This window comes from Pinus tabuliformis, chromosome 4_2 (genome assembly GCF_031772625.1).
Source record: "Pinus tabuliformis cultivar Carrire ecotype Pingquan chromosome 4_2, CPIR1, whole genome shotgun sequence".
Taxonomy (NCBI): Eukaryota; Viridiplantae; Streptophyta; class Pinopsida; order Pinales; family Pinaceae; genus Pinus; species Pinus tabuliformis.
Window position 1 is genome coordinate 1,037,565,229 of NC_142304.1, and position 25,499 is coordinate 1,037,590,727.

At 40.9% G+C, this 25,499-nt stretch overlaps 1 protein-coding gene across 2 annotated transcripts in view; it reads left to right on the forward strand.

Annotated features, from left to right (window-relative positions):
• Positions 1 to 1,177: 1,177 nt before the first annotated feature.
• Positions 1,178 to 25,499, forward strand: part of LOC149173159 (SAGA-associated factor 29 homolog A-like) — a 384,042-nt gene continuing 359,720 nt past the window's right edge. The window contains exon 1 of one of the 2 annotated variants that reach the window (XM_089424522.1): positions 1,178 to 1,389. In XM_089424522.1, coding sequence (XP_089280648.1) covers positions 1,275 to 1,389 — 115 coding nt within the window. In that variant the 5' untranslated portion in view covers positions 1,178 to 1,274. The remainder of the gene's footprint in view (positions 1,390 to 25,499) is intronic. The other variant, XM_089424523.1, reaches the window with a different exon arrangement.

The window sequence follows — 25,499 nt, forward strand, 5'->3', positions numbered from 1 at the left end:
ACCCTCCTAAAATTATCTTCTTTCTGCAGTCCTCCCAATTAAGTTTGTTGTTGAAATCAATCCCAAGGTACTTGTACTCATTTACTTCTTCAAGAAGGTTGCATTCAAAGAAGAAAGTATGCCGACTCTGCTTCCTTTTATTAGATAAAATCATTATTTTGGTCTCGCTAGTTTTGGTTTGCATCGTGAGTGCTCTACAAAAATGCTCAAAAGCATATAGGTGCATTTGCTATCCATGCGCTGATTTAGAAATCAATACAATATCATCAGCATATAAAATAAGCTTTATCACAAACTCCCCCAACCGAACACCATCTCCACCTTGTAGATTTAACCACTCTTCCAGTTTATCAATATATAAACCAAAAAGAGTAGGGGATAAAGGGCAACCTTGCTTGACTCCAATCTCACTTCTAAAACTTTCTGAAATACTTGAGGTTCTAATTTTCACTTTCACCTCTTCATAAAATCAATAGACAACAACTCTATAATGCAAAAAGCGAAAAACATAAAATAATAATGCCATAAACTATTTTTAATCAAATAAATATTAAAATATCATTTCATTTCCTACCGAATATATCACTTCCATTATATTCCCTATTTATTTTTTTAAATAAAACACATCACTGTATATAATTAAAAAAAACCAAAAAAACAAAGAATGAAATGAAGTAGTTTTAAAAACAATCGAAATTTAATCTATGCGCCCTCCCCATCCCCAGTGTAGATGATATCCAATGGGAAACTCCTATTTCATAGACCATAGAAAAGTAAATGCTGTCTGACATGCAAGGCAGATAGCTTTCGCCCTCTCTCTCCAGGCTGCTATCTCGATTCGCGTGCTGTCACTCAGAGGGCGAAAGCTATCTGCCTTGCATGTCAGGAAGCGTTTACTTTTCTATGATCTATGAAATAGGAGTTTCCATATCCAATGTATCACTTGCATCATATTCCACATGTTGTTGCCAAACCCTTGACCAATGATGTTATGACACGTGAGTGACTGATTATACGACGTACAAGTTTTTATTTTGCGTCATGACCAGTTAGAACCAATCATGTTATGGTCAATTATTTTCATCACCTAATAAGACAAATGGAAGATCTCCCCACCTACGACATATCACCGGCTGGCTTTAAAGCACATGCCGACACTTCTTGCTGTCAAAGTGAAGGTCGGTCTATATATAGAGACGTTTTATGCTACAGAGATGCTGCATTTGTGACGGAATAGAGCAGGAAGCTGGCCTCGGAGGTGGATTGTCCCAAATATGGCTGTTTACGACACTGCAAACGAGAATCTCAAGGTCCTGGACCTTCTCAGAAGCGAGCAGGAAGTCATCCTTCAGAAAATCAACAAAGTACATCAGAAGCTCTCTCGGACTGGTATGCTTCTTGGTCCAGCTTGTTCATTCTACAATATAATAGTGAAATCTGGCGGGGAATCATTCAAGTCATAGATGACCCTGGGGGCTAGGGTGCGGAGTCTTTGGTTTTGGAGTCCACGGAAATAGAACTTGTAACCTCGGTTGCCCACAGAGTTTCTAGAGCCGCCGAGGATTGAACTAGTGGCGGTCTATTAGCTGGCTTTAAATTCGTTGCCTCCAAGGGAATTGACCATGTTACCCATCCTTGCCAAAGAAAAAACCTGCAAGAACCAGGTCAGATTCTTTGTGAGGGCACAAATATGACTGACCTTTTAATTAATACCATTCAACCGAATGTTCCGTGCTTCCTCCTGAAATTTGGCCTTAGGAATAATAACCAGTTACATTATTTTTCGCGAACTTTTACCATTCTTCCCCTGTAAGCTTCCCCTGTAAGCTAGCCATGGGAGATTACAAATTTGTTAGTAACTCAATATTTCACGAGTCTTTATTGTCTTTCTCCCGTCATTTAGCCATGGAATAAATACAATTTTGTTAATTACTCAATATTTCATGAGTCTTTACTGTTTTTCCTGTCGTTTAGCCACGGGGATATACAAATATGTTATTTAATCAATAATTTACAAGTGTCTCTCCTGTCGTTTAGCTATAGGAGATATACAATTTTGTTCATTACTCAATATTTCACGAGTCTTTATTGGCTTGTCAGTTAGTCACGGGATATATACAAATTTGCTAATGACTCAATATTTCATGAGTCTTTACTTTCTCGTGTCGTTTAGCCACTCGAGATATGAAAAATTATTAATTACTCAATATTTCATTAATCTTTACTATTTCCTGTCATTTAGGCATGGGAGATATAGAAATTTGTTAATTACTCAACATTTCACGAGGTTTTCCTGTCTTTTTCTCTTCTCAGTCAGTCATGGGAGACAGAAGTTTGTTAATTACTCAATATTTCACAAGTCTTTATGGTCTTTCTCCTCTCATTGCCCCTGGAAGATGTACGAATTAATTACTCAATATTTCACGAGTCTTTACTGTATTTCTCCCAGGGCTATGGGGAGCGCCCCCCTCCTGGAATACGCTCCCGAAGCTTGGAGCGATCCGCATTTTTTGGCTCCCTGGCTTTCTTTCAATTTTTTTTTTCAAAGGCGTCCCAAACACAACACAATTTTTTTTCAAAGAAACAAGAATTTTTGAGTGGGGTAACCTAACATTCAAGCCTATGGCCCTAGTATTGATACACAATTCATGGCAATGTTAAATTATTAAAATAACAGTGATGCCATTTTTACTTAAATTTTTGACATTACCATGAAATTACTGAGGATGTTTGAGAGTGGTTTCGACCTCATTGGATTTTATATGGAGAAAGTAGAATTTCAGATCTCACTCAAAATCCAGCAAATTTATCAGTTTTTCAGATTGGGGGATTGCAATGTTTCTATTGGAATCTTGGATTTTGTCATGGAACTCGTATTTAATCAAGAGCACCATGCCCTGTATGTACCTTGATGTTAGTGACATTGTTTGTCGAATTCCTCTATCATGACCCTACTAAAAATGTACCCATCACTCAAACAAAATCTTGACTTGACATGCTACATTTTTTCTGTCTTATGTTAATGCTTAGAGGGTGATACTAATGATAAAGATCCCAAGATAGGCAATGATTTTGATGATATGTAGTTATTTGAGTAGCATGATTTTTTTGGACGCTAGATGCCATCTAGAACCTATTTATTGATGTATTTTGACATGCTTTTGTTGACATATATGCATCAAAATATATAAAAATATATATTATATAAAAATATCGCTAATGATCTCTAATGAGAGCTTTTGAAAATGTCGCTCCCTGTTCCCGCATCTCGCTTTCGCTCCCCGCTCCCAAGCAGCCTTGATTTCTCCTGTCATTTCCACAGGAGATTTGTTAATCACTTAATATTTCATGATTTTTTACTGTCATGTGATTTAGCCACTTAATATTTCATGATTTTTTTACTGTCATGTGATTTAGCCACTGGACATACACAAATCTGTTGATTAGTCAAAACTTCATGAGTTTTTACTTTCACATTTCATTTAGACGTGAGAGATACGCAAATTTGTTAATTTTTAAACATTCCACGAGTCTTTACTCTCTTTTCCCTCTCAGTTAGCCACGGGGCATACACAAATGAGTTAAATACTCAATATTTTGTGAGCCTTTACTGACTTTCTCCTGCAAATTAACCACATGATATATACAAATTTGCTCATTAGTCAGAATGTCGTGAATTTTTACTTTCTCATGTCATTTAGCAATGGGGGATATACAAATTTGATAGCGAGTCAATATTTCACGAGTCTCTACTGTCTTTATTCTCTCTATTAGCCATGGGAGATACAAATTCGTGAATTATTCAATGTTTCACGAGTCTTTACTGTCTGTCACTCTTCACCTACCCACAGGAAATATACAAATTTTTTCAGTACTTAATATTTCATGAATCTTTACTGGCTACTCAGTTCTTTGTGACTCTTTACTCTGTTCCTACTGCCATTCAATCATGGGAGATATACAAAATTGGTAATGACAACATTTTTTGATTATTGACTGTTATGACATTTAGCCATGTGTGATCTATAAATTTGTTAATTGTTCGATATTTCATGGGCCGTTACTGTCTTTCTGCTGTCATTTAGTCATGTCGGATATACAAATTGGTTAATTGATTAATATTTCATGTCTTTATCCTGTCATTTAGCCATGGGGGATATAAAAATTTGTTAACGATTCAATACTTCACAAGTATTTACCATCTTTCTCCACAAGTTATACATTTACTAGCATAAACCTGTGGCAAATATTTTATTTTATTTTATTATTTTTGTCACTTCTGTTATTTGCATAACATTATGTACAGCTTATATGTGTTAAGCTGTTACGTAGAATATTTATCCTGAAGCCAAACATGGCTACGGCTATGATGACAACTTGTCTCTAACATTTGGCCACTTCTTCGGAGCCATGGGAGTCTGGAGATGATTGCCACAGATTTTTTTCTTCTTTCCCTAATTGGGAAATGTTAGCATAGTTTATTGAAGCCTTCATTGATTTACCTGCAGTTGTTTGGGAATTAACGACTTTCAATACTTTTCTAAAGCCATCAGCTGTTCAGTAATAAAACGCTATTTTAACCTCCCATATGTTTAGACAAGGTGGCGAACACAGTCTTATTGATCTTTTGGTCATCGCCTCATTTCCTGTGTGACCATGTCCCTGCCATTCTTTTGCTTGTTGACAGTGAATTTTACAAATGGAACACTGTAATTGAAAAGTCTCACAAAGCGCAATATTTAGAAAAAAAAGTTCTACACATTTGTGTTGGTTCCAAGGATTATATGTTACTTTTCAGTGAGCAGAATCTTCTTTAAAAGTTTTAATAGTTTTTACTGTACTCTTCTGGAAACGTTTTGTTTTAATTTTCTAGAAGGGAATAAACAAGTTTTAATTTGCTATATTCGTCCATGGCTGGGGAATTTCAAAGCTGAAAATTTAAAATCAAAGAAAAAATGTTATAGTTTTAGAAAATTATGGGCTAGTTTTGATGGTAGGAACAGAGACCTAATGCTTAAACTTTATTGAGATAAACAAGAAGACTATGATGACAGAGAGAGGTAAACTCTCGCATTCATTAGCAAGTGTCAATTTTTAGATGATATTTTTGAATTTTTCCACATTCAAGATTGAAAGACCTCCGAAGAAACTTGGGATGCACTGAAGGCCTTGTATGGCACTCACAACTTGGGTTCTTTATTGGAGAAACTATTTGTGTAGTTTGAGGATGGCAGAAGGTGATTTTGTCACAGCTCACCTAACCAGACTAAAAAATATATAAGAGATTGATTGCTTGCTGTGGGTGACAAGATTGAATATATGGAATTAATTTCACCACATGGACCACTCCTAGCTTAGATCTTATAGAAACACTATCATTAAGGTTCTCTCTTCCACTAGGGATCCATCGCCATTGGATGTTAGGAAAAGTTTGGTGACGTGAACTAAATATCCCTTATGGCAATCCAAATTGGGCCTTTAGCCCAAGCCATTTTCTAGAAGACATCATCTGGGTTAGCATTGGTGCATTCGCGATGGTAGACAAGGTTACAAGCTTCTCATTTGATTCTCATGCAGATACTGATCTAATTTTCTTCTTAGCCTCTATTGTGATCTATCCAACCTTCTTTGCTATAGGAGTTCTTCCTTCCTTCCCATCTACACATTATCTATATCTTTTTCATTGCCTATGGTTAACCCTTTGGGTCAATCCAGCCTTCTTTGCTCTAGGAGTTATTTCTTGCTTTCCATCTACAGATTATCTATATCTTATTCATTGCCTATGGACCCCTTTGTTTTATTATTTTATTATTTTGAATTTTCCCTTTTTAGGAGATGCCTTAGGCACTTCCACATTGACATTATTAATTGATATATTTTTGAGACTTATTGACTTAATCTTGGGAATGTGTGGACATTATGTTAATTTCTTTAAACCTAGTTACAAATTCACTGTCTCAACAAATAATCATGGATCTGAAGTAAACAATGCTTTCTAATCTGATTTGTAACAATAAATATTCTGGGTTTTTTAACCAAATAAACAATAGAAACAAAAGTATTCAAAACCAATCACGTGCAACTGAGAATAACACAGATATACCCTGGAGACCCTAGTGTGGGGAAATCTAGCAAACGTTGGGCTTCTTATTCAGCTTCACGAGAAATATTTTTTACAACAATTACACAAGAATTTGCTCTGGCAAATACCCAACAAAAGATCTCAACCCTCTCACCCACACGCACGACCTAGCATTTGATCTCGCTTTGCCCTGATCTTGCTCTAGCTAGTTCGATCTAGCCTTTTCTCTCTCTCATTGCCAAATATTGCTCTCCACTGAATCCCAACTTGTGCCAAATCAATTGTGCATCTCCTTTGGCTCAAACTTGCTATTAAAAATATCAATCCCTTATCTCAACGATTGATATTAGATCTCGACTCACTGAGATCAACGACTATGACTTTATCTGTTGTTGATTTATTTTCCCTTTTATAAAAAGGTAGCCAACTGCTAAATAAAAAAATCTAAAGTCTTAACTTAGGAAATTCATTAATTAATTGTCTTAGGAGATAATAAAGGTGACTTGCTGCATGTCATGGCACTTGATCCATGCATAATCACCTACCAAGCTACAATCTCAACACTCCCTCTTAACGAGGAAAGAGTTCTGCACGACACCTAACTTATCCCTGAAGAATACAAATTTTCCCTTCATCAAGGCTTTTGTCAAGATGTTTGCTACCTGCTTGTCTGTGGGAATGTACTGCAACTTTATTGTCCCCTTCTGTACACAATCTCTAATGAAGTGGTAGTTGATCTCAATATGCTTTGACTTGTCATGCAATATTGGATTCTCAGAGGGTTTAATACAACTTTAATTATCACAATGAATGATAGTGGGATCCATCTCTTGATGAAAAAACCCAGCAAGGAATTTTTGAAGCCAAATAGCCTCACATGCTGCCATACTAGTAGCCATTTACTCGGCCTCTGCAGAACTCAACGCAATTGGCCTTTTTTTCCTTCTGTACTAAGAGACTACCCCTAATCCCAGATTGAAACTGCACCCATAAGTGCTCTTCCTGTCAGCTGTATTTTCTGCCCAATCCACATCGGTGTACCCCTCTGGCTTCACTCCATCCGGCTGAGTGTACCTCAACCCCTACTCAACTGTGCCTCAACGATATATCGAAAGATGCTTTGCAACTACCCAGTGAACTCGCTTAGGCTCTGTTACCCACCAAAAGTGGGTGACCTCATAGGAGAATTTTTCTTGTAGATTTGTCTTCAGCAGACAACCAGTAGCCCCTGACAGCCACCAGTGTAGTCAATGTATTGTTGCATTTGATCTCCCGCTCCTTGAGCAAGTTGTATGCCCCCCTTGCCCATCTATCAAGAGCATATGTTTGAAGGTGGGCAATCCAATCCTAAAGGTATGTTTCTCATTGTGCAATCTGGTGCTTATGCTTGTTTTTCCTTGGGCACTTTGGGCATGGATTATTGGGTGACTTTGGAAGAAGGAAGAGTTTTGACTGTAGTCTTGTGCCATTTGATCTCCCGCTCCTTGAGCCAGTTGTATGCCCCCCTTGCCCATCTATCAAGAGCATATGTTTGAAGGTGGGCAATCCAATCCTAAAGGTATGTTTTTCATTGTGCAATCTGGTGCTTATGCTTGTTTTTCCTTGGGCACTTTGGGCATGGATTATTGGGTGACTTGGAAGAAGGAAGAGTTTTGACTGTAGTCTTGTTCCCTCACTTTAAATGGGGGGTTAATCCTCAGTCCTAGTCCCGTGGGATTTCCCCTATTGGTTTACAGCTTTAGTCAAGGCACTACTTGGGAAACCCTGATTTTGGTAGCACAATCCCGTTTTACCATTTCTCATTTTTCACTCCACTCGGCACATTACAAGCACCATTTCATCATTTTTTCTCTCTGGGTCCGCATGACCACTAGGTCCATAAGGCACTGGTACATCCCCTCCCCTTATCCACATGTTTGGGTTGGGCCTAACAATGTTGCCCTAGAGGTTGATGCAGCTTAAAAAAAGTTAAAAGCATATCATGGCCACAGGCAAGAAAAAAAAGAAAGAATATTATAAAATGCAAAATATGGTTGGGACATTAAAATATCACGTGGGAAAAAGCCAAACATGAGCCCAACCCCTTATCATTATAGCCATTACCTTGGTTCCTAGGACCCTATGAGTGCTCCCACATTATTAAGGAATCCATGCATGTCCCAACCCCTGGTGGGCAGTGAATTGACCCACCTTAAGGGGGTAATAACTACTTATATCATACACAACATGCTCTCATCTCTTGGAGCCCTGAGTAGTAATACAAAGAAAAATCAAGAAAATGCAAAAGGAAAATGAAGAAGGGTGGAAAAACAAAGTCTGGGGTAAATCATGAGTCATGTATCCACGATTGTTCCTTCCTACATCCATACACCTAAATATGTGGACATCCTTCATCATTACCATCCTTGAACCCATGTCATTTGGCTTTGAGACCCTTGTGTCCCTATCCACCTCATCACTATTCACATGAGCCCTATCAATTGAAGGATGTATTTTGAACCTGTCTTTCCCTTTAGGGACTGGTAACACCAAATAGGGTTGTTTATTAGCCACTCCTACCTAGGGAGGTAACACTATTACAAGCTTAAAGCCCCAAATTTGGAAGGAAGCCCATTATGAAGTCTTAATGTGCCCTTGATTAACAAGCTTGGTTCACTTAGATGCATTAATGAATTATTGTACCTGATGGTGAGGAAGTGCATTATCTTATATGTAATTGGTAGGTGGTTTCAGCATGGGCTGGGCAACTTAACTGGGGCCCAAGCCCACCACAGGATCATATTGACACTCCTAGGGGATACATTTAGAGGCATGGGACTCCATCATGTGTTAGAGCATCATTTCTTGCCATGGGCACCCTCAACACCTTCATCAGTTTGTTCATTGCCCCACATTATACGCTAGATGATGTACTTGGACTAGCATACCCCGACTGGCTTAACATGATCATGTTGAATATTTTCTTGGAATGATGTCTAATGTATGGAATTGATTGTTGAAAATCATTTTTTGGAAAGCTTCTTGGCTGGCAATTGCATATGTTACTCATTGTATGGAAAATGATGAATGTTCCTAGTGGATGAAATTTTGTCTTTCTTCCATAAAACTCCATAAACCTTGAGTGGGTAAATGTTAAAGGTTGGTTTTTAGGGCATCAATTTGTAGCCTTCTTAAGGATGGTTTTGGCTAATCTTAAATGATCTAACACTCCATAGCCCAAAGGACTAGGCACTAGTCCAAGAATTTTGGTGATCAACTCTTCTCTTCTCCATATTTTTTTCGTCCTAAATTTCAGTCCCCTAAAGGTAGGGCGGAAGTCTATGGCTTGCAGCGAAATTTTAGTGAGGTGATTTTCTGGGAATTCGAGTTTCCTCACATCAAGCTTAGGGTCTAGGCTACCTACGCTCCAAGTTTGGTGGGCATCCGCTTGAGTTTCATCCATAAAATCTCTTTCCCTAGGTACCACTCCAAAAGGAAAAACCTAGGTATTTTTACCTCACCTTGGAGACTTCTTTGAGGGTTGTTTGAGTCTAGTATTCATTGGAATAAATTATGAGAAGCCCTTTCTCCTCCCTTGCTTTGACTTAGCGAGTACCTTGGAAGTATTTCTTCCCATGATTATTCATAAAACCCTAGGTCTAGTGCACGTCTTTCCTAGGTCTCTCAAAGGAAGCAAAGAGCCCCTTTGAAATGTTAAAACATCACATTAAGCTTCTTTGAGAGGTCTTATCCAATCACTTGGAGTCTTGATCCTAGGAATACATATTATAATCATAAATCTCAAACCCTAATTCTTGATCTCCTCCTAGGCCTTTCTTGGAGAGCGTTTAGCTTCCTTGAAGCATTGAGCCATTATTGTGTCTCTCCTTGAATGGGCCTTGTGGAATCATATCACACCTAAATCATTGATTTATTCATTCTAAGTGATTCTGTTCTTATCGGGACTCCTCCCATTGGTAAAAGTCTGTAAAGAGCAGGGGACCTTGACTGAGGTGACAGTGGGTCATTGTCCCATTGTTGTCACTTAGTCTAGTAGTTGTCCGTTAGGTTTTCCCCTCTTAGGGCCCTGCTAGATTGTGTGGTAATAGGTTCTACCATAAATTGACCAAGTGTGTTCACTGTAGAACAAATGTCTGGCCTGGTTTTGACCAAATACATGAGAGCCAATCAACTATCTATACAAGGTAGGGTCCATTCCTTATAATTTGGAAGTATCGATATTCTTCCAGCTGTCACAAGTGGCGTAGCCATGGGTCTGCTATCCTCCATCTTGAAATGCTTCAATATCCCAATTGTGTGTTTCCCTTGCTAAAGGAAAATCTCTCCCTCTATTTGCCACACCTCTAACCCCAGAAAGCAGTGCATCAACCCTGTTACCCACCACCTATGGGTGAGTGCTATAGGAGAATTAAGCCAATAGCCAGTAGCTCCTTGCAACCACCTGATAGCGTGATGTGCTACTATTCTTTGCCACTTGAGCTAGCCATTGTGTGCCCTCACTCATTTGTTATGATCATATGTTTGAAGGTGGGCCATCCAACCCCAAAGGTATGATTTTTCATTATGTAATTGGGTGTTTATGCTTGCTTTTCTTGGGAACATTTGGGCATGGATTAATGGGGGGATTCAACAGAAAGAACGAACTTTGACTTGTACTCTTGTTCCCTTACCTCATCTTGGGGGTTAATCTTGGATCCTAGTCTCGCAAGATCTCCTCTATGAGCTATTAGCTTTAGGAGTGGCACTACATGGGAAACCTTGATTTTGGTTCCGTGGTCCTGCTTCTCAACACCATATGTCTTATTCCCCTCTGCTCATTACAAGCCATTTTTCACATTTTCCCATTTGGGTCCAACCATCCACATTTGTCAATTAGGTCCACAAGGTGTTAGCTACCCCCTCCTCTTGTCCACACCTTGGGTCGGGCTTGGAACGATACCCAAGAGGTTGATGCGGCTAACAAAAAAAGATAAAAGCATAATATGGACACATACAACAGGAAATGTGCCAAAAAATGCAAAAGATGGTTGGGACAAAAGAATTTAGCTCGTGGAAAAAAGCGAGACATGAGCTTTACCCCCTATCATTATGGCCATCACCCTGGTTCCTTGGGCCCCTATGAGTGCCCCCTGCATCATTAAGGAACCCATGATTGTGTCAACGCCTGTGTGAAAATTCAGAAATCTGAATCCTATTGCAACAACTGATTAAGTTTCTTCTATTTGTTAAATAATTGAACACATTATTTACTGTGTTCTACGGTAAATATCGGAACCAATACATTGCAACCTTCACTAATTAAATTATATGCGGAAACAAGAACTGAGCAAGAAGAAATACACAACACAAGTGACACCGTTGTTTTTGGATAAATGTCCCCGAAAAAACCCAATGTGGGAAAACGATGTAACAACTGAGGGTTTGTATTATTAAGCAGTGGTTTTCTGAATACAATTCTTCGGATGCCCAAACTGGCAATACTATATAGAGATCTAACTGGGCAAAAAGGTAGTGAGATGATCTTACACTATCATTAGAAGATCCAGCACCAGTCTGCGCTGGAGATGACCCTCTGCGCAGTATTGCGTCACACCCACGCAGCCACTACGCCATTGCTGTTGGGACTGGGCTGCACCTCCTCTCGATCCTCTGCCAGCTAGAAACTTCAGCCCTCTTGCCTCCTAGTTTCACACCCCGGCTCCGACACTAGATCCTGACTGTTCCTCAGCAAAATTTCGATCTCCCTCTGAAGCTTTGCGCTGCCACAACGTAGCTCTGCGTGGCCTTGCGTCAGCGTCTCTGGACGTCTTTCTACCCTCTTTGCCTTGTACTCTCTAGATCAGGAAAACTTCGTCCGGAAACTATCCCTATCCCTCACTGCAAGAAATCACCTTGATCACTTCTCCGACAACTGCTGCGCTGCTCTCTTGAGAAAATCGATCTTTGATCTCTCACTCGATGTGTTTTCCAAATGCTCATCAAGCCTCTTCTTATAATCCACTCGTTGATCAATCAACGACCCATGTTAGATTCTAATCAATGGCTCAGATCATTTTGGCTTGATCCTCGTCTTCTTTTAGAAGTTTCACCTCCAGTTTAATTAATACCCCTTAATTATTTTAATTTCCTAAGTTTAGACTTTTTTTTTTTTTTTTTTTTTTTTTTTTTTTTTTTTTCCAGTGGAAAAATCTGTAACCTTTTATTAAAAAATGAAAAGTTACAATTGCAGATGCATGATGCATTTCCATAAGCTGCCCAATGGGCTCCAGTGCCATGGCACCCGACGCAACGTTACATGACTAACGTGCAAAAAATGATGAGAAGAGAAAAGAGAGAGAGAGAGAAAGAAGTGAAAGCAAGAAAAACTGAATATACATATGTGAGTAAGGCTCACGCTTCAGGTTTTTCTTCCTTTTTTCTTTTCGACCTTGCGCCACTCTCCTTGGGTGGGCTCGATCGAGGCTATGACTAACTGTGTTTCAGCTTTCTGCGAGCCTGATTCCTTGTCTGAATCTGATGTGTCTGATTGGTGGTACCGTTTTATCCCTCCCATGTTCTGGTCATCGTTTATCTTCTCTGCCTGATTTGGATGAAACTGTGGAGCCTTGTTGTCTGATATGTTTTCCTTCTGATTCCCTGTTTCAACTTCCTCTTTGATGGTATCATCCTCTTCTGCTTCTGATTCTTCGTCTTCTGATATTGGAGGGGCTTTCTTTTCCGGAACTCTCTTCTTTACGACATCATCTATATTCTGCCATCCTTTGGGCTTCCTTTGTTGTGGCTTGCTCTTGTTGAGGCTTTTACATGCATTGTACAGATGACCTGTTTGTTGACATCCCCTGCATCTGAAAGCTGTATTCTCATAGTCCAGAGATTGTTTCCACTGTGAATTGTTGAAGTTCAGAATGATGCTTTCAGGTAATCCTTGGCTAAGATCTACCTCGACACATATTCTAGCAAAAGTAAAGATTCCCTTTATATGTCTCTCTGTATCAATCTTTAACATTCTCCCGAGGGTATTCCCAATAACTATTAAGGCTTTGGAGTGCCAAAAATGTATCGGGAGGTTATGCAGCCTAACCCATACTGGCATCCTTGATACCACCATAGTGTTGGCATCAAACTCCGGGAACCATGGGGTAACAAAAAGTCCCGCACTGCCCCAGAACCATGGCCCTTGATTGAGAATTTTTTCCTTTTCTTCTTCTAAGTGGAAAGTTACTATGAAGAAGCCCTTAGAGCATAGGTGTATTTGGCAGTTTTTTGTCCAAACCGTGTGGATCCATTGGTATAATGCATCAGTTCTAGGCCAAAAGCCGTTAAATCTACAAATAACATCATTTTTTTGTAAATCTGAGAATATGTAATTTACCTCTGGTAAATCCAGGGAGATGGAGGGGCTCTCTGGCGATTGATCCACGATATACTGCCCTGGAGGTACATTAGCAGCTGTAGATTCTTTCCCCTTTAGAGGTTCTTTCCCTTTGGCTGCATCGCGATAGGTACCTGTAGGTTTTGAGGAAGCTCCCTTGGATCCACCTCGCAATCGGAGATTGAGGATGATAGTTGAGTCCTTTGCAACCCTATAGTGCTGGAGTGTGTGTTGATCCTGTAAGCAGAGCCCTGAAAATAATAGATTTTGTAATGCAACTGGAATTCCCAGTTTGTCCTGGATCTCTTTTTTTAACTCCAATACACTCATCCGTTTCCAGATCTGCACGCAAACGTGTCTGCCTTCTGTTGATCTGATAAAGATTTGCTTCAGATCCGCTGAGTCTACCTTGACCAAGTCCAGTTTTTCGGATTGGATTTCTGGATCTGGCGGACTTCCATCTATCTTCTGCCTGGATCTGGGCAGATCGGATAGATCCACCCCGGATCTGCAATATTTGGCCCGATCTGATGAGCAGTTTTCCAGATCAGGGCTCCTGTTGGGGCGATCTCCCATTTGCACGACGCAGTCTGCTAACCCTCTGTTAAATCGATGCGAATGTCCTCCGATCTGCCGCCTGGGTTCTTGGGCAGTTAGATCCGACCTAGATCTGCAGAGATTGGAGCTCAGATCGGGTAGATCCGTCCTAGATCTGCTGAGTTTGGGCCATGCGGTTTTGTGGTGGGTCAGATCTGCATCCCTCAGTCCCCCGTCCTTGCATGCAGAAGTCGCGAGGGGAGGGACAATGTTGGCGTGAGCGATAAAGCCAAACCCTGACGATTTTCCGCCTCCGCGGTGGATTTTGAACCCAAAAGCCGTTTTTGTGTGCAGATTTCTGATCTCATGCCTCTTGGCGAGCTTCGCTTCCAGATCCGCCTCTGATACATTTTGCCCATCAAGCAGATGATGATTTGGGCGAGGGTTATCTGCTATGTCAGGGGCTTCAGATATTTCCCAGGCGTTAGGCCGCATAGCCAAGCCCGTGCCGGCAGTTCGATAATCATCAGAGCGCACGCTCTTGAGGCCGGTCCAGTGTAGGGTAGTGGCTGTGGCTAGCCCTGCATCGCCTCCGCCAACGACCGCAATGACTGTGGTTTCGTTACCAGCGCAGGAGAAAACCTCAGCGATGGCCATCTCTCCAAAAAAAATCTTCCTAAGTTTAGACTTAGGCACCCATTAAAAATAATTAATTATTTTAATAAAATTGTTTTCAGGTGGAATTTCTGAAAACGATTTCTGGGTATTGTGGAGTACATGTGTCCTAGCCTCCCTGCAAATTGTGAGGCTTAGAGCACATCTAATGCTACCAGAAATCAACACTCACTCTTAGCGAGGAATGTGCTCTAGTAATGCAATCTGCTGAAGCATCACTTTGACCTTGTAACATCTCCCTCTGCGTTGTTGATGTCTGACATCTCTGCCCACCAACTACTGCGCAAATGCCGCATCTGTGCTGCTGCTGGCCCTGCCACTACCAACGCTGCATTTGCATTGCAACCCTCTCCAACTGCTGCTGTTGCAACAACAATGGAAAAGCACCCAAAACACTGAACAAGTGTTCAGCATGATGCATCTGTTGTTGGAGTTTTGGCTGCTGCTAGTCTCTGAGCTGACCCTCTGAAACCACTGCAAGTGTCACTCCGACACTTCTCTGCAGCAATTGACACTAGTCCATCCTGCTACTTTTGATATGGGCTCTCGTAGCAAGGTATTGATCCAAGAAGTGGACTCCTCAAGGATCCTGCCCATCTGCAGTTCTTTCGAACTATAGTACGAGATTACCCCACCTCTCCCCTGGAGGTATCTGGGCAACCATGGCAAACTACTCCTCCTTGATCTTTGCAGTTGTAGCGTTTGGATCATGTTTCTCGTCTTTGTCCTTCTTCGTGAGACGACACTATGTAGCGTAGTGACCAAATTCACCAGACCAGAAACATTTGATCTTCAAGACGTCCTTCTTCCACTTCCGCTACTCCTGTCGCCCCTTTGATGCAAGGGTTGCATTCTCTTACTCCTCCTTGGGCTTCGTCCCACTTCTGCTGCTGCTATCAAGTTTGCACTTGACTAAGTCTCGCCTCATCTCTTCCTGCTGAAGAGTGGCTCACATTCATTCCCAATCTGACAATCTCTTTTTGCTCAGGATACTCTGGACAAACACTTGCCATTCTTCTGACACTGAATTCAGGGCCAACCTCACCATCTCAGTAGGCTGAGGCGTTGATCCTACAACTGCCAATGAGTCTCGGACCTCTTGAAGCTTCGATTAGAACAAATCAATGCGTTCCCCCTTCTGCCTCCTCATGGATCTCATCTTCTCCTCCAAGTACATCTTTTGCTACTCGGAAGATCCCTGATATAACGTAGCCAAGGCATCCCACATCTCTTTGGCAGTCCCTTTGCCAACAATGTGACATACAACGTGATCCCTCACTCCATCTGGATCCGCATCTGCAGGTTCAGCTACCATACTGTCGACATAGGCTTTGAGATTATGCTCATCCAGAAGGCAGGAGATTCTAGCCTTCCAAATCACATAGTTGGATGCTCCGTCCAACTGATCTTGATCTCTCAACCCATTAGTTGCCATCTCTACCAACAAAATGTCGAACTGCCTCCTCTCTCTTCTACGCAGCTGCTAGGCTGGCCTACGCACTCCCTGTTGGAGTTAGTAAATCTGCTCCTCTCTACTGCTGCTCAGCACTTGAGAAATCAAATTCCCTGGCTAGGAATTCTCTGAGGAAGAAATTCCCTCAAAAGTGTCTCCTTCCTTCTTCTGATGTTTTTCTGCCCCAGTAACCACTGCAAAAAATTGTGTCCCACAAGAAGCCCACTTAGCACTGGATCTGCTGCTGCGCTGCTCCCTCTGCCACTGACAAATCACGAACTGGAAATCTTACCTCTCTATCAACTCACTTAGAGAGAGATTTTCCTCAAGAATCTTGCCCTCCTAGTTTGGACTGCGCAATCCCTCTGGGGATTTGATTTGCTGCCTATGCAACACTTTGATCTCCCTCCTGCTGGGCTCTTTCGGTTTGCTCTCTTGCTTCACCTACCCTCTGATACCATGTGAAAATTCAGAAATCCGAATCCTATTGCAACAATTGATTAAGTTTCTTCTATTTGTTAAATAACTGAACAAATTATTTACTGTGCTCTACGGTAAATATCGAAACCAATACATTGCAACCTTCACTAATTAAATTATATGCGGAAACAAGAATTGAGCAAGAAGAAATACACAACATAAGTGACACCGTTGTTTTGGGACAAATGTCCCCGGAAAAACCCAATGTGGGAAAACTGGTGCAGCAGTTGAGGGTTTGTATTATTATGTAGTAGTTTTGTGAATACAATTCTTCGGATGCCCAAACTGGCAATCCCATATAGAGATCTAACTGCGCAAAAAGGTAGTGAGATGATCTCACCCTGTCATTGGAAGATCCGACACTGATCTGTGCTGCCTCTGCGCAGTACTGCGTCACACCCACGCAGTCACTGCATCACTTCTGCTGGGACTGAGCTACACCTCCTCTTGATCCTTTGTTGGATGGAAACTTCAGCCCTCTGGCCTCCCGGTCTCACACCTCGGCTCCAGCACTAGATCCCGACTGTTCCTTAGCAAAATTTCGATCTCCCTTTGAAGCTCTGCGCTGACATAGTGTAGCTTTGTGTGGCCTTGCGTCAACCTCTCTTGACGTCTTTCTTCCCTCTCTGCCTTGTACTCTCCGTATCAGGAAAACTTCCTTCGGAAACTATCCCTGCCTCTCACTGTAAGAAATCACCTTGATCACTTCTCTGACAACTGCTGCATTGCTCTCTTGAGAAAGTCGATCTCTGATCTCTCATTCAATGTGTTTACCAAATGCCCGTCAAGCCTCTTCTTATAATCCCTCTCGTTGATCAATCAACGACCCAAGTTAGATTCTAATCAATGGCTCAGATCATTTTGGCTTGATCCTCATATTTTTCTAGAAGTTTCACCCCCATTTTAATTAATACCCCTTAATTATTTTAATTTCCTAAGTTTAGACTTAGGCACCCTTTAAAAATAATTAATTATTTTAATAAAACTGTCTCCGGGTGGAATTTCCCAAAACTATTTCTGGGTATTATGGAGTACATGTGTCCTAGCCTCCCTGCAAATTTTGAGGCTTAGAGCACATCCGATGCTAACATAAATCAACACCCTGGTGGGTGATGAATTGCCAAACCTTAAGGGGTATTCATTGCTTCATCATACACATCATGCTCTCATCCCTTGGAGCCCCGAGTGGTAAAATGAAGAAAAATCAATAAAAGGCAAAAGGCATATGAAGAAGGGTGGAAAAACAAAGGCCGGGGTAACTCATGTACCATGATTGCTCCCTCCTACATTCATATACCATGATGTGGGCTTCCCTCCGTTCCGTCATCATTTCACATGACACCTGCCATTTGATGGATGTACCATGGACTTGTCATTCCATTAGAGGTTGAAACCACCTAATAGGGTCCTTTATTAACATCTCTTTGTCGAGAAAAGTAACACCTGTACTTTTTAAAGACCATCATGCCACTATGAAGTGTCCACTTGTGCCCTTGATTAGCAAGCTTATTTACTCAATTGCACTAATGAATTGTTATATTGGAAGGTGAGGAGACACATTAGATCTTATACAGGATTGCAGGTGGGTCTTCATATTGGACTTGGCCTCCCTATACGAGATCCAAGCCCTCTAGAGGGTCATAATGGCACTTGTATGGTGAGCATTGAGAGCCATGGGCCTCCACCACAACAGAGCATTGATTTCCACATCATGGGCTTCTTCAACACCACACATTGCTTGTTCATGCCCTAGCCATACAAAGATGATGATGCACTTGGACCATGTTGCCCAGCCAGCCACACATTTGCACCCAACACTTGGTAGCTGATCCAAGGCCCAGATGGGGTTTTGTCTCATCCAGAGAGACATGGGAGGGCATGTATCATCTTCTAGCCCTCACTGATGGAGCATCGACTTGTTATTGAGCCACTGGAGACCCATGAGACCATTAATTGTGCCCCACAACCACTTGGGAGCACCACAAGATGTTTTGCTTGGAAATCAACGAGCCACCCCCTTGATCATGATTATGGAGCCCTCCTCTTCATCATCGCACTTAGAGGACTCATTTTGGCCTTCCAACGACCCCTCTTACTCTATTTGGCATTTTTTCAGCCCCCTTGGGATGGCTTATGTTTCACTTATTGAGCTATTTGGTGGGCTTGTCACCAAAAGAGATGTTATTTGCACATTAACATATTATTAATGGCTTAATTAGACCAATTAGACTAATTCAAACTTGTAAAGGCTCATATAAATAAAGGAGAGCATCATTTGTATCTCATCATCACTTGGATTTGAGATATCTCTCTCTAAAGCAATTGGACCTGCAATTTTGGACAAATTTTTGGATGTTTTGATGCATTTTGACATTTGGAATTTTCACTATCTTTTCTTGGAGCTTCTATTTGCAATATTGATGGATGGATATATTCTCATTGTCTTGTAAGTACTCTTTGATGCTATAATTTACCTTGTTAAATGTCTAATGTATGGAATGTTTGTTAGGATATTCCGACACATAGGATATAGTTAAGTTCAACTTGGTCTAGTATAGAGTTAGGTTAGAGTTAGGTAAAGTGTGTTTCTTTACCGTTGTACATTTTGTAACTTACAATCCGACGGTCACGATATGTAGTGATCCGACGGTTCACTCTCACCTCGGTATTACCGACACTTGATCCGTGGCTTGACACCCGATTGGTCCATGAGTTCTATTTAAAGCGCATGGAGGGTCATTGTTCGGGTAATCCGTGCATGAGAGAAGCTTATGTAAATTTTCATTCTTTGATTAATAAATTGCCTGTAGTACCCACGTTGGGACAGGCCGTGGACTGTTTCCCTCCTTGCACTTTGAGGGTTTTAACAACGTCAAAAATACTGGTGTATTGATTTGAGATCTGGTTGTGAGCGGTGTCCTTTTGGTATTCTTTCTGAGGAACTTACCCTGTAAATTCCTACATGGTATCAGAGCTATTTGAGGGCCGCGTCCGTTGGTGATCCAAATCTGAAGCCGGTAGAACTGCATGCGGCTGTCGTTTCCTAGATCTGCTGTTTCTGACTGCTTTCGGGCCGAGAGGACTGCTCTGTTGCGTTCGGAGCATCTGTTCCAGTGAGGAACCCCTTTCGTTTCACGCGAAAAGGTTTCCGGTAGCCCTCGCTGCGTCATTTTTCAGATCGGGAGGTATACAGTGTTTTTTTGCAGTTTACTGTTATTTTCTCTCTGCTTATTTCGGTTTCAGTTTATTTAGCCTTTTTTTTTAACCGGATCTATACCTTTCATTTCTGCGTATGCTCTTTGCCCTGCGACTCTGTGCGATCTGGGCAAATCAGAAACAAAAAGGAAGGATTTTTCTCATGCGTATGCTCTTTTCCCTGCACCTTAGTGTGATCTTGGAAAATCAGAAACATTGAGAAAAATATTAGTTTTTCGGCTAAAGCTAACTTTGAGATTTTTTTTAAAAATTTCTAGTTTTTTGGCTAAAGCTAACTTCGAGCCGTAAGGTTCGTTTTTCTTTGCATATTCGTGTTGGGTTTTGTGTTTTGTGTTTTGTAGGGAAAAAGAGCTTTCTCAAGGCAAGCACGCAAACCAAGGCCCCCCCCCCCCCCCTCTCTCTCTCTCTCTCTCAAATTTTTTGTATAGATCAATTGGTTCAAAGCTATTTTAAGAGAGTAGAGGTCTTGGGTTCAAGTCTCCATTTTGTGGGGGCGGATTTTTTCATTCCCGCACATTCGCGCACTTTGCCGGCAACGTCAACAATTTTTTTTCAAAAAGCCATAACTTCTTCATCCGGAAGCCTTTTTCAGAGCCGTTTTTTTTAAAACCGCCTATTTTTTCGAGATCTATCCATTGGAACACTTACTTTCAGCATCTTCAGCTTCAGTTTTAAAAAAAAAAATGGAAAGTCCATGCCAAGTCATTCTTGACAGCACTAACTACTTCCAATGGGTAGCCTACATGGGAGATTTACTTAGAAGTAAAGGTCTCTACAGAATAGCCACAGACCAAGAGAAGAAACCAAAAGATGAAGACAAGGCGGCAAAATGGGAAAATAGACAAGATCAAGCACGTGGTTTGATAGGGATGTCTGTTTCTCCTGATCTTAGATTCCACATTGCAGAACTTGAGACTCCTCATGAAGCATTAGAAAAACTTGCTAAAGTTTTTGGGATTAAAAATGAAATTAGAGCCCATCAACTTGAAAATGAGCTGCTTACTTTGGATCCTAATAATTTTTCTTGCATTGAAGATTTCTTGTCCAAATTCAAGACCCTTAGATATCTCTTGGAAGGTGTTAAAGTTAAGAAAGAAGATGGTAACCTTATTTATTCCATCCTTACTAAGTTGGGACCAGCCTACTCTGTATTTGTTTCCACTTTCCATTCTACAAGGGAAGCTTTCATTTGTCAAGGACAAGAATACAAGGCCCCTTCCTTTGACTCCTTTTGTGATTCCTTAATAAGAGAACAAGAAAAACTCTTACACCTTGGTCTTCTTAATCTTGGAAACTCTTCCACGAAAGCGTTAGCCGCCCAGCAGCAACCAAATTCAAAGAATCCTAAGAAGTCATATCCTCAAAAGAATGGTCCTAAACCATCTCAGCCTCAAAATGAAAGATCATTTCAGCAAAATGATAAGACCAATAAAAACAAATGGAAGAAGACTGATAGACATTGTAACTTTTGTAATCGAGATGGCCACTTAGAATCTAAATGCTTTAAGAAGATGGAAGCCTTGGAAGCCGCAATGAAGAAACATAACATCCATGTGGAGCCTACTTCAACTTCAACTTCCGGAATGGCACTTTCTGCATGTCATTATCAATCATCTCAGTCTGGTTATGCATTAAATGTATCTTCTTCTTCTTCTCATTCTCATGAGTGGCTCATTGATTCTGGAGCCTCTTGTCACATGGCCAAAAACCAAGCCATGTTTTCTTCTTTAAATGATTGTAACACCAAAAATATATATATTGGTGATGATAGATCTCTTAATGTTGTAGGGACTGGAACTGTTCATCTAGACAATGGTCAGTTTAATGATGTATTATGTGTTCCAACCTTATCCTGCAACCTTCTATCTGTCTATCAGATAACTCATTCAGGTGAAGGTAAAATTGTTGAATTTTCACCTCATGATGTTGTAATCAAGGATCTAAAAGATCCTAAACAGATTCTAGCTACTGGTCTTGCTGATGATTCCAAAAGGTTGTATAAGTTTCACAACTTTGGGTCATCAAATCTTCCCTCAGTATTTGTTGCTCATAATGATGAAGTGAGCAAACTTTGGCATGAGCGATTTGGTCACTTAAACTATCGCTCCCTTCAGCATCTATGTAAAGAAAATATGGTGACAGGTCTTCCTATGGTATCTTGCAGAGATGGTGTTTGTTCCGGATGTGTACTCGGAAAACATCATCGGGACAGTTTTGACAAACGTGCCTCTTGGCACGCCTCAGCCCCTTTACAGCTTGTGCACAGTGATTTATGTGGTCCTCTTCCTGTTGCTTCATTCTCTGGCTGCAAGTACTTCTTAACTTTCATTGATGATTTCTCCAGACGCACTTGGGTATACTTCTTAAAACTCAAGAGCGAAGTATTTAACACTTTTTTGGCCTTCAAAGCCTTTGTTGAAAAACAATCTGGACATCAAATTCTTAAGCTAAGAACTGATAATGGTGGAGAATATGTTAAAAACACATTCATCAACTTTTGCACCGAAAATGGAATTCAAATGCAACATACTGTTCCATACACTCCACAACAAAATGGTGTAGCTGAAAGGAAAAATCGCACCTTAAAGGAAATGGCTAATTGTATGCTGCAATCTAAAGGACTCAGTCTTAGTTTTTGGGCCGAAGCAATTAATTGTGCAAATTATATAATCAATCGCACTCCTACTAAGGTTCTAGAGAATATCACTCCAGAAGAAGCTTGGAGTTCCATTAAACCAGATGTAAGTCACTTTCGTGTGTTTGGAAGTGAAGCATGGGCCCATATTCCAGATGAAAAGCATAAAGCTTTAGAACCTAAGAGTGAGAAATGTACTTTTGTTGGATATTCTGAAGATGTAAAAGGTTATAGACTTATTCCATTTAAGTCCAAAAATGTTATCATTAGAAGAGATGTAAAATTTGATGAAAATAAATCGGCCTGCGAGCCTAGTCCGGCGGATGTGCCACCTCTTCCTATCTCTTCTACTTTTGAAAACATTTCTTCTTCAGATGATGAAAGCGAGGATGATAATCCTCCCCCACCTTCTCAGGATCCTCAACTTCCAAGATGGGTCCGTGCTACTCGGGATGCAGCAGGTGATCTTGCCGGTGATCCTACAGATCAGCGACGTACACGTTCTCAGTTTGAAAGAGCCTCTTCTTTACTGGCTCAAGCTCCAGTAAATCATGATCCTGACACTTTTGCAGAAGCTTCAGGCCATCCACATTGGGAAGCAGCTATGAATGAAGAATATCATTCATTGATGACAAATGATACATGGGATCTTGTTCCTCTACCAAAGGGACGCAAACTTGTTAGATGTAAATGGGTTTACAGAACCAAGTATGGACCAGATGGGAAAGTTGATAAACATAAAGCTCGTCTCGTTGCTAAGGGCTTTTCACAGGTTGAAGGCATTGACTACACTGAAACCTTCTCCCCTGTTGCCAAAATGAACTCTATCCGCCTTGTTCTTTCCCTTGCTGCCTCTTTAAAATGGGAAGTCCATCAGATGGATGTTAAATCTGCCTTCTTGCATGGGGACTTGCAGGAAGAAATCTATATGGAACAACCCATTGGCTTCATACAAACAGACTCCAGCCTTGTTTGTCGACTTAAGAAATCCCTTTATGGCCTCAAGCAAGCTCCTCGGGCTTGGTATGCCAAAATGGATAGCTTTCTTTTAGAATCTGGCTTTTCTAGGTGTCATTCTGACAATACTGTCTACACCAAGAAAGTGGGCAACTCTCTTATCATCCTTGTTCTTTATGTTGATGATCTTATTCTTACTGGTAGTGATCCCAACCTTATAAACCATGTGAAGTCCAGCCTTAAAAAGAAATTTGAAATGACAGACTTAGGACACTTACACTATTTTCTCGGTCTTCAAGTCTTGCAATCCCAAGAGGGTATTTTCCTTTCCCAGTCCAAGTATGCTTGTGATATTCTTCGTCATTTTCACATGGAAGACTGTAAGCCAGCCCCTTCTCCCTTTCAGTCTGGAGTCAAACTTTCAGTCTCTTGTACTTCTCCTGAAGTTGATGCTACCTTATACCGTCAACTTGTCGGAAAACTCTTGTATTTAACCCATACTCGTCCTGATCTTTCCTTTGCTGTTGGCCTTGTTGCTCGTTTTATGCAAAACCCCCGTGAAAGTCATTGGAAAGCAGCTAAAAGAATACTTCGTTATGTTCGAGGTACAGTACAGTTTGGGATTCATTACAGTGCCAAAGCAGCTCCTCTGTTAGTTGGTTTCACTGATTCTGATTGGGCTGGTGACCATGATGATCGGAAGTCTACTGCCGGTTATGTCTTCACTCTTGGTTCAGGACCTATTACATGGGCTTGTAAGAAACAGGCTGCCATTTCTCTTTCGTCAGCAGAAGCAGAGTATCGTGGTGCCGTGGAAGCTAGTAAGGAAGCCTTGTGGCTTCGTCAGATCCTATCAGAGTTTGGCTTTGAGCAGCAGCATCCAACCACACTTTGGTGTGATAATCAAAGTGCCATTCAGCTATGCAAAGATCCAGTCCAGCATCAGCGCAACAAACACATTGAACTACACATGCACTTCATCAGAAAGCTCATTCATGACCATGTTCTTGAAGTGCAATATTGTCCAACAGATGATCAGGTTGCAGACATCTTCACAAAGGCTCTCACAGAGGCGAAGTTCACTAAACTTCGATATATGCTTGGAGTTCAGGAAGTTGTCACTAAGGGGGGATAGGCTCTAGTGCCTCCTTCCTTCTCCTATTGTGTCATATTTGTAAATCCTTCAATCCTATCCCAAGTTGTTCTTAAGGGGGGATGTTAGGATATTCCGACACATAGGATATAGTTAAGTTCAACTTGGTCTAGTATAGAGTTAGGTAAAGTGTGTTTCTTTACCGTTGTACATTTTGTAACTTACAATCCGACGGTCACGATATGTAGTGATCCGACGGTTCACTCTCACCTCGGTATTACCGACACTTGATCCGTGGCTTGACACCCGATTGGTCCATGAGTTCTATTTAAAGCGCATGGAGGGTCATTGTTCGGGTAATCCGTGCATGAGAGAAGCTTATGTAAATTTTCATTCTTTGATTAATAAATTGCCTGTAGTACCCACGTTGGGACAGGCCGTGGACTGTTTCCCTCCTTGCACTTTGAGGGTTTTAACCACGTCAAAAATACTGGTGTATTGATTTGAGATCTGGTTGTGAGCGGTGTCCTTTTGGTATTCTTTCTGAGGAACTTACCCTGTAAATTCCTACAATGTTATTTCATGATATTTAATGTGCCCTAATTTAATGTGAATTTAGGAGAACATTAGAATTATTGAAGGATTGCATACATTACTCATAGGCAATGATGAAAGAATGTTTCTAGAGGTCAATTTTGTATATTGAATTCTTGATGTTGATTTGGGGTAGCATCGGATGTGCTCTAGCCACAAAAAATGGTGGAGAGGCTAAGGCACACGAGATCTCCAATACCCAGAAAGGGTTGGGGCAAATTCTAAACAGTTTGGGAGATATTAAAATAATTAATATTTTAAATGGATTCCCTAAGTCTAAACTTAGGGAAAATTAAATATTAATGTGAATTAATATAAAACTGTGTTAGAATGGTCTAAAAATCATGGATCAAGCCAGATCTAATCTTAGCCGTTGATTAGAGACTTAATCTCAGTCGTTGATTT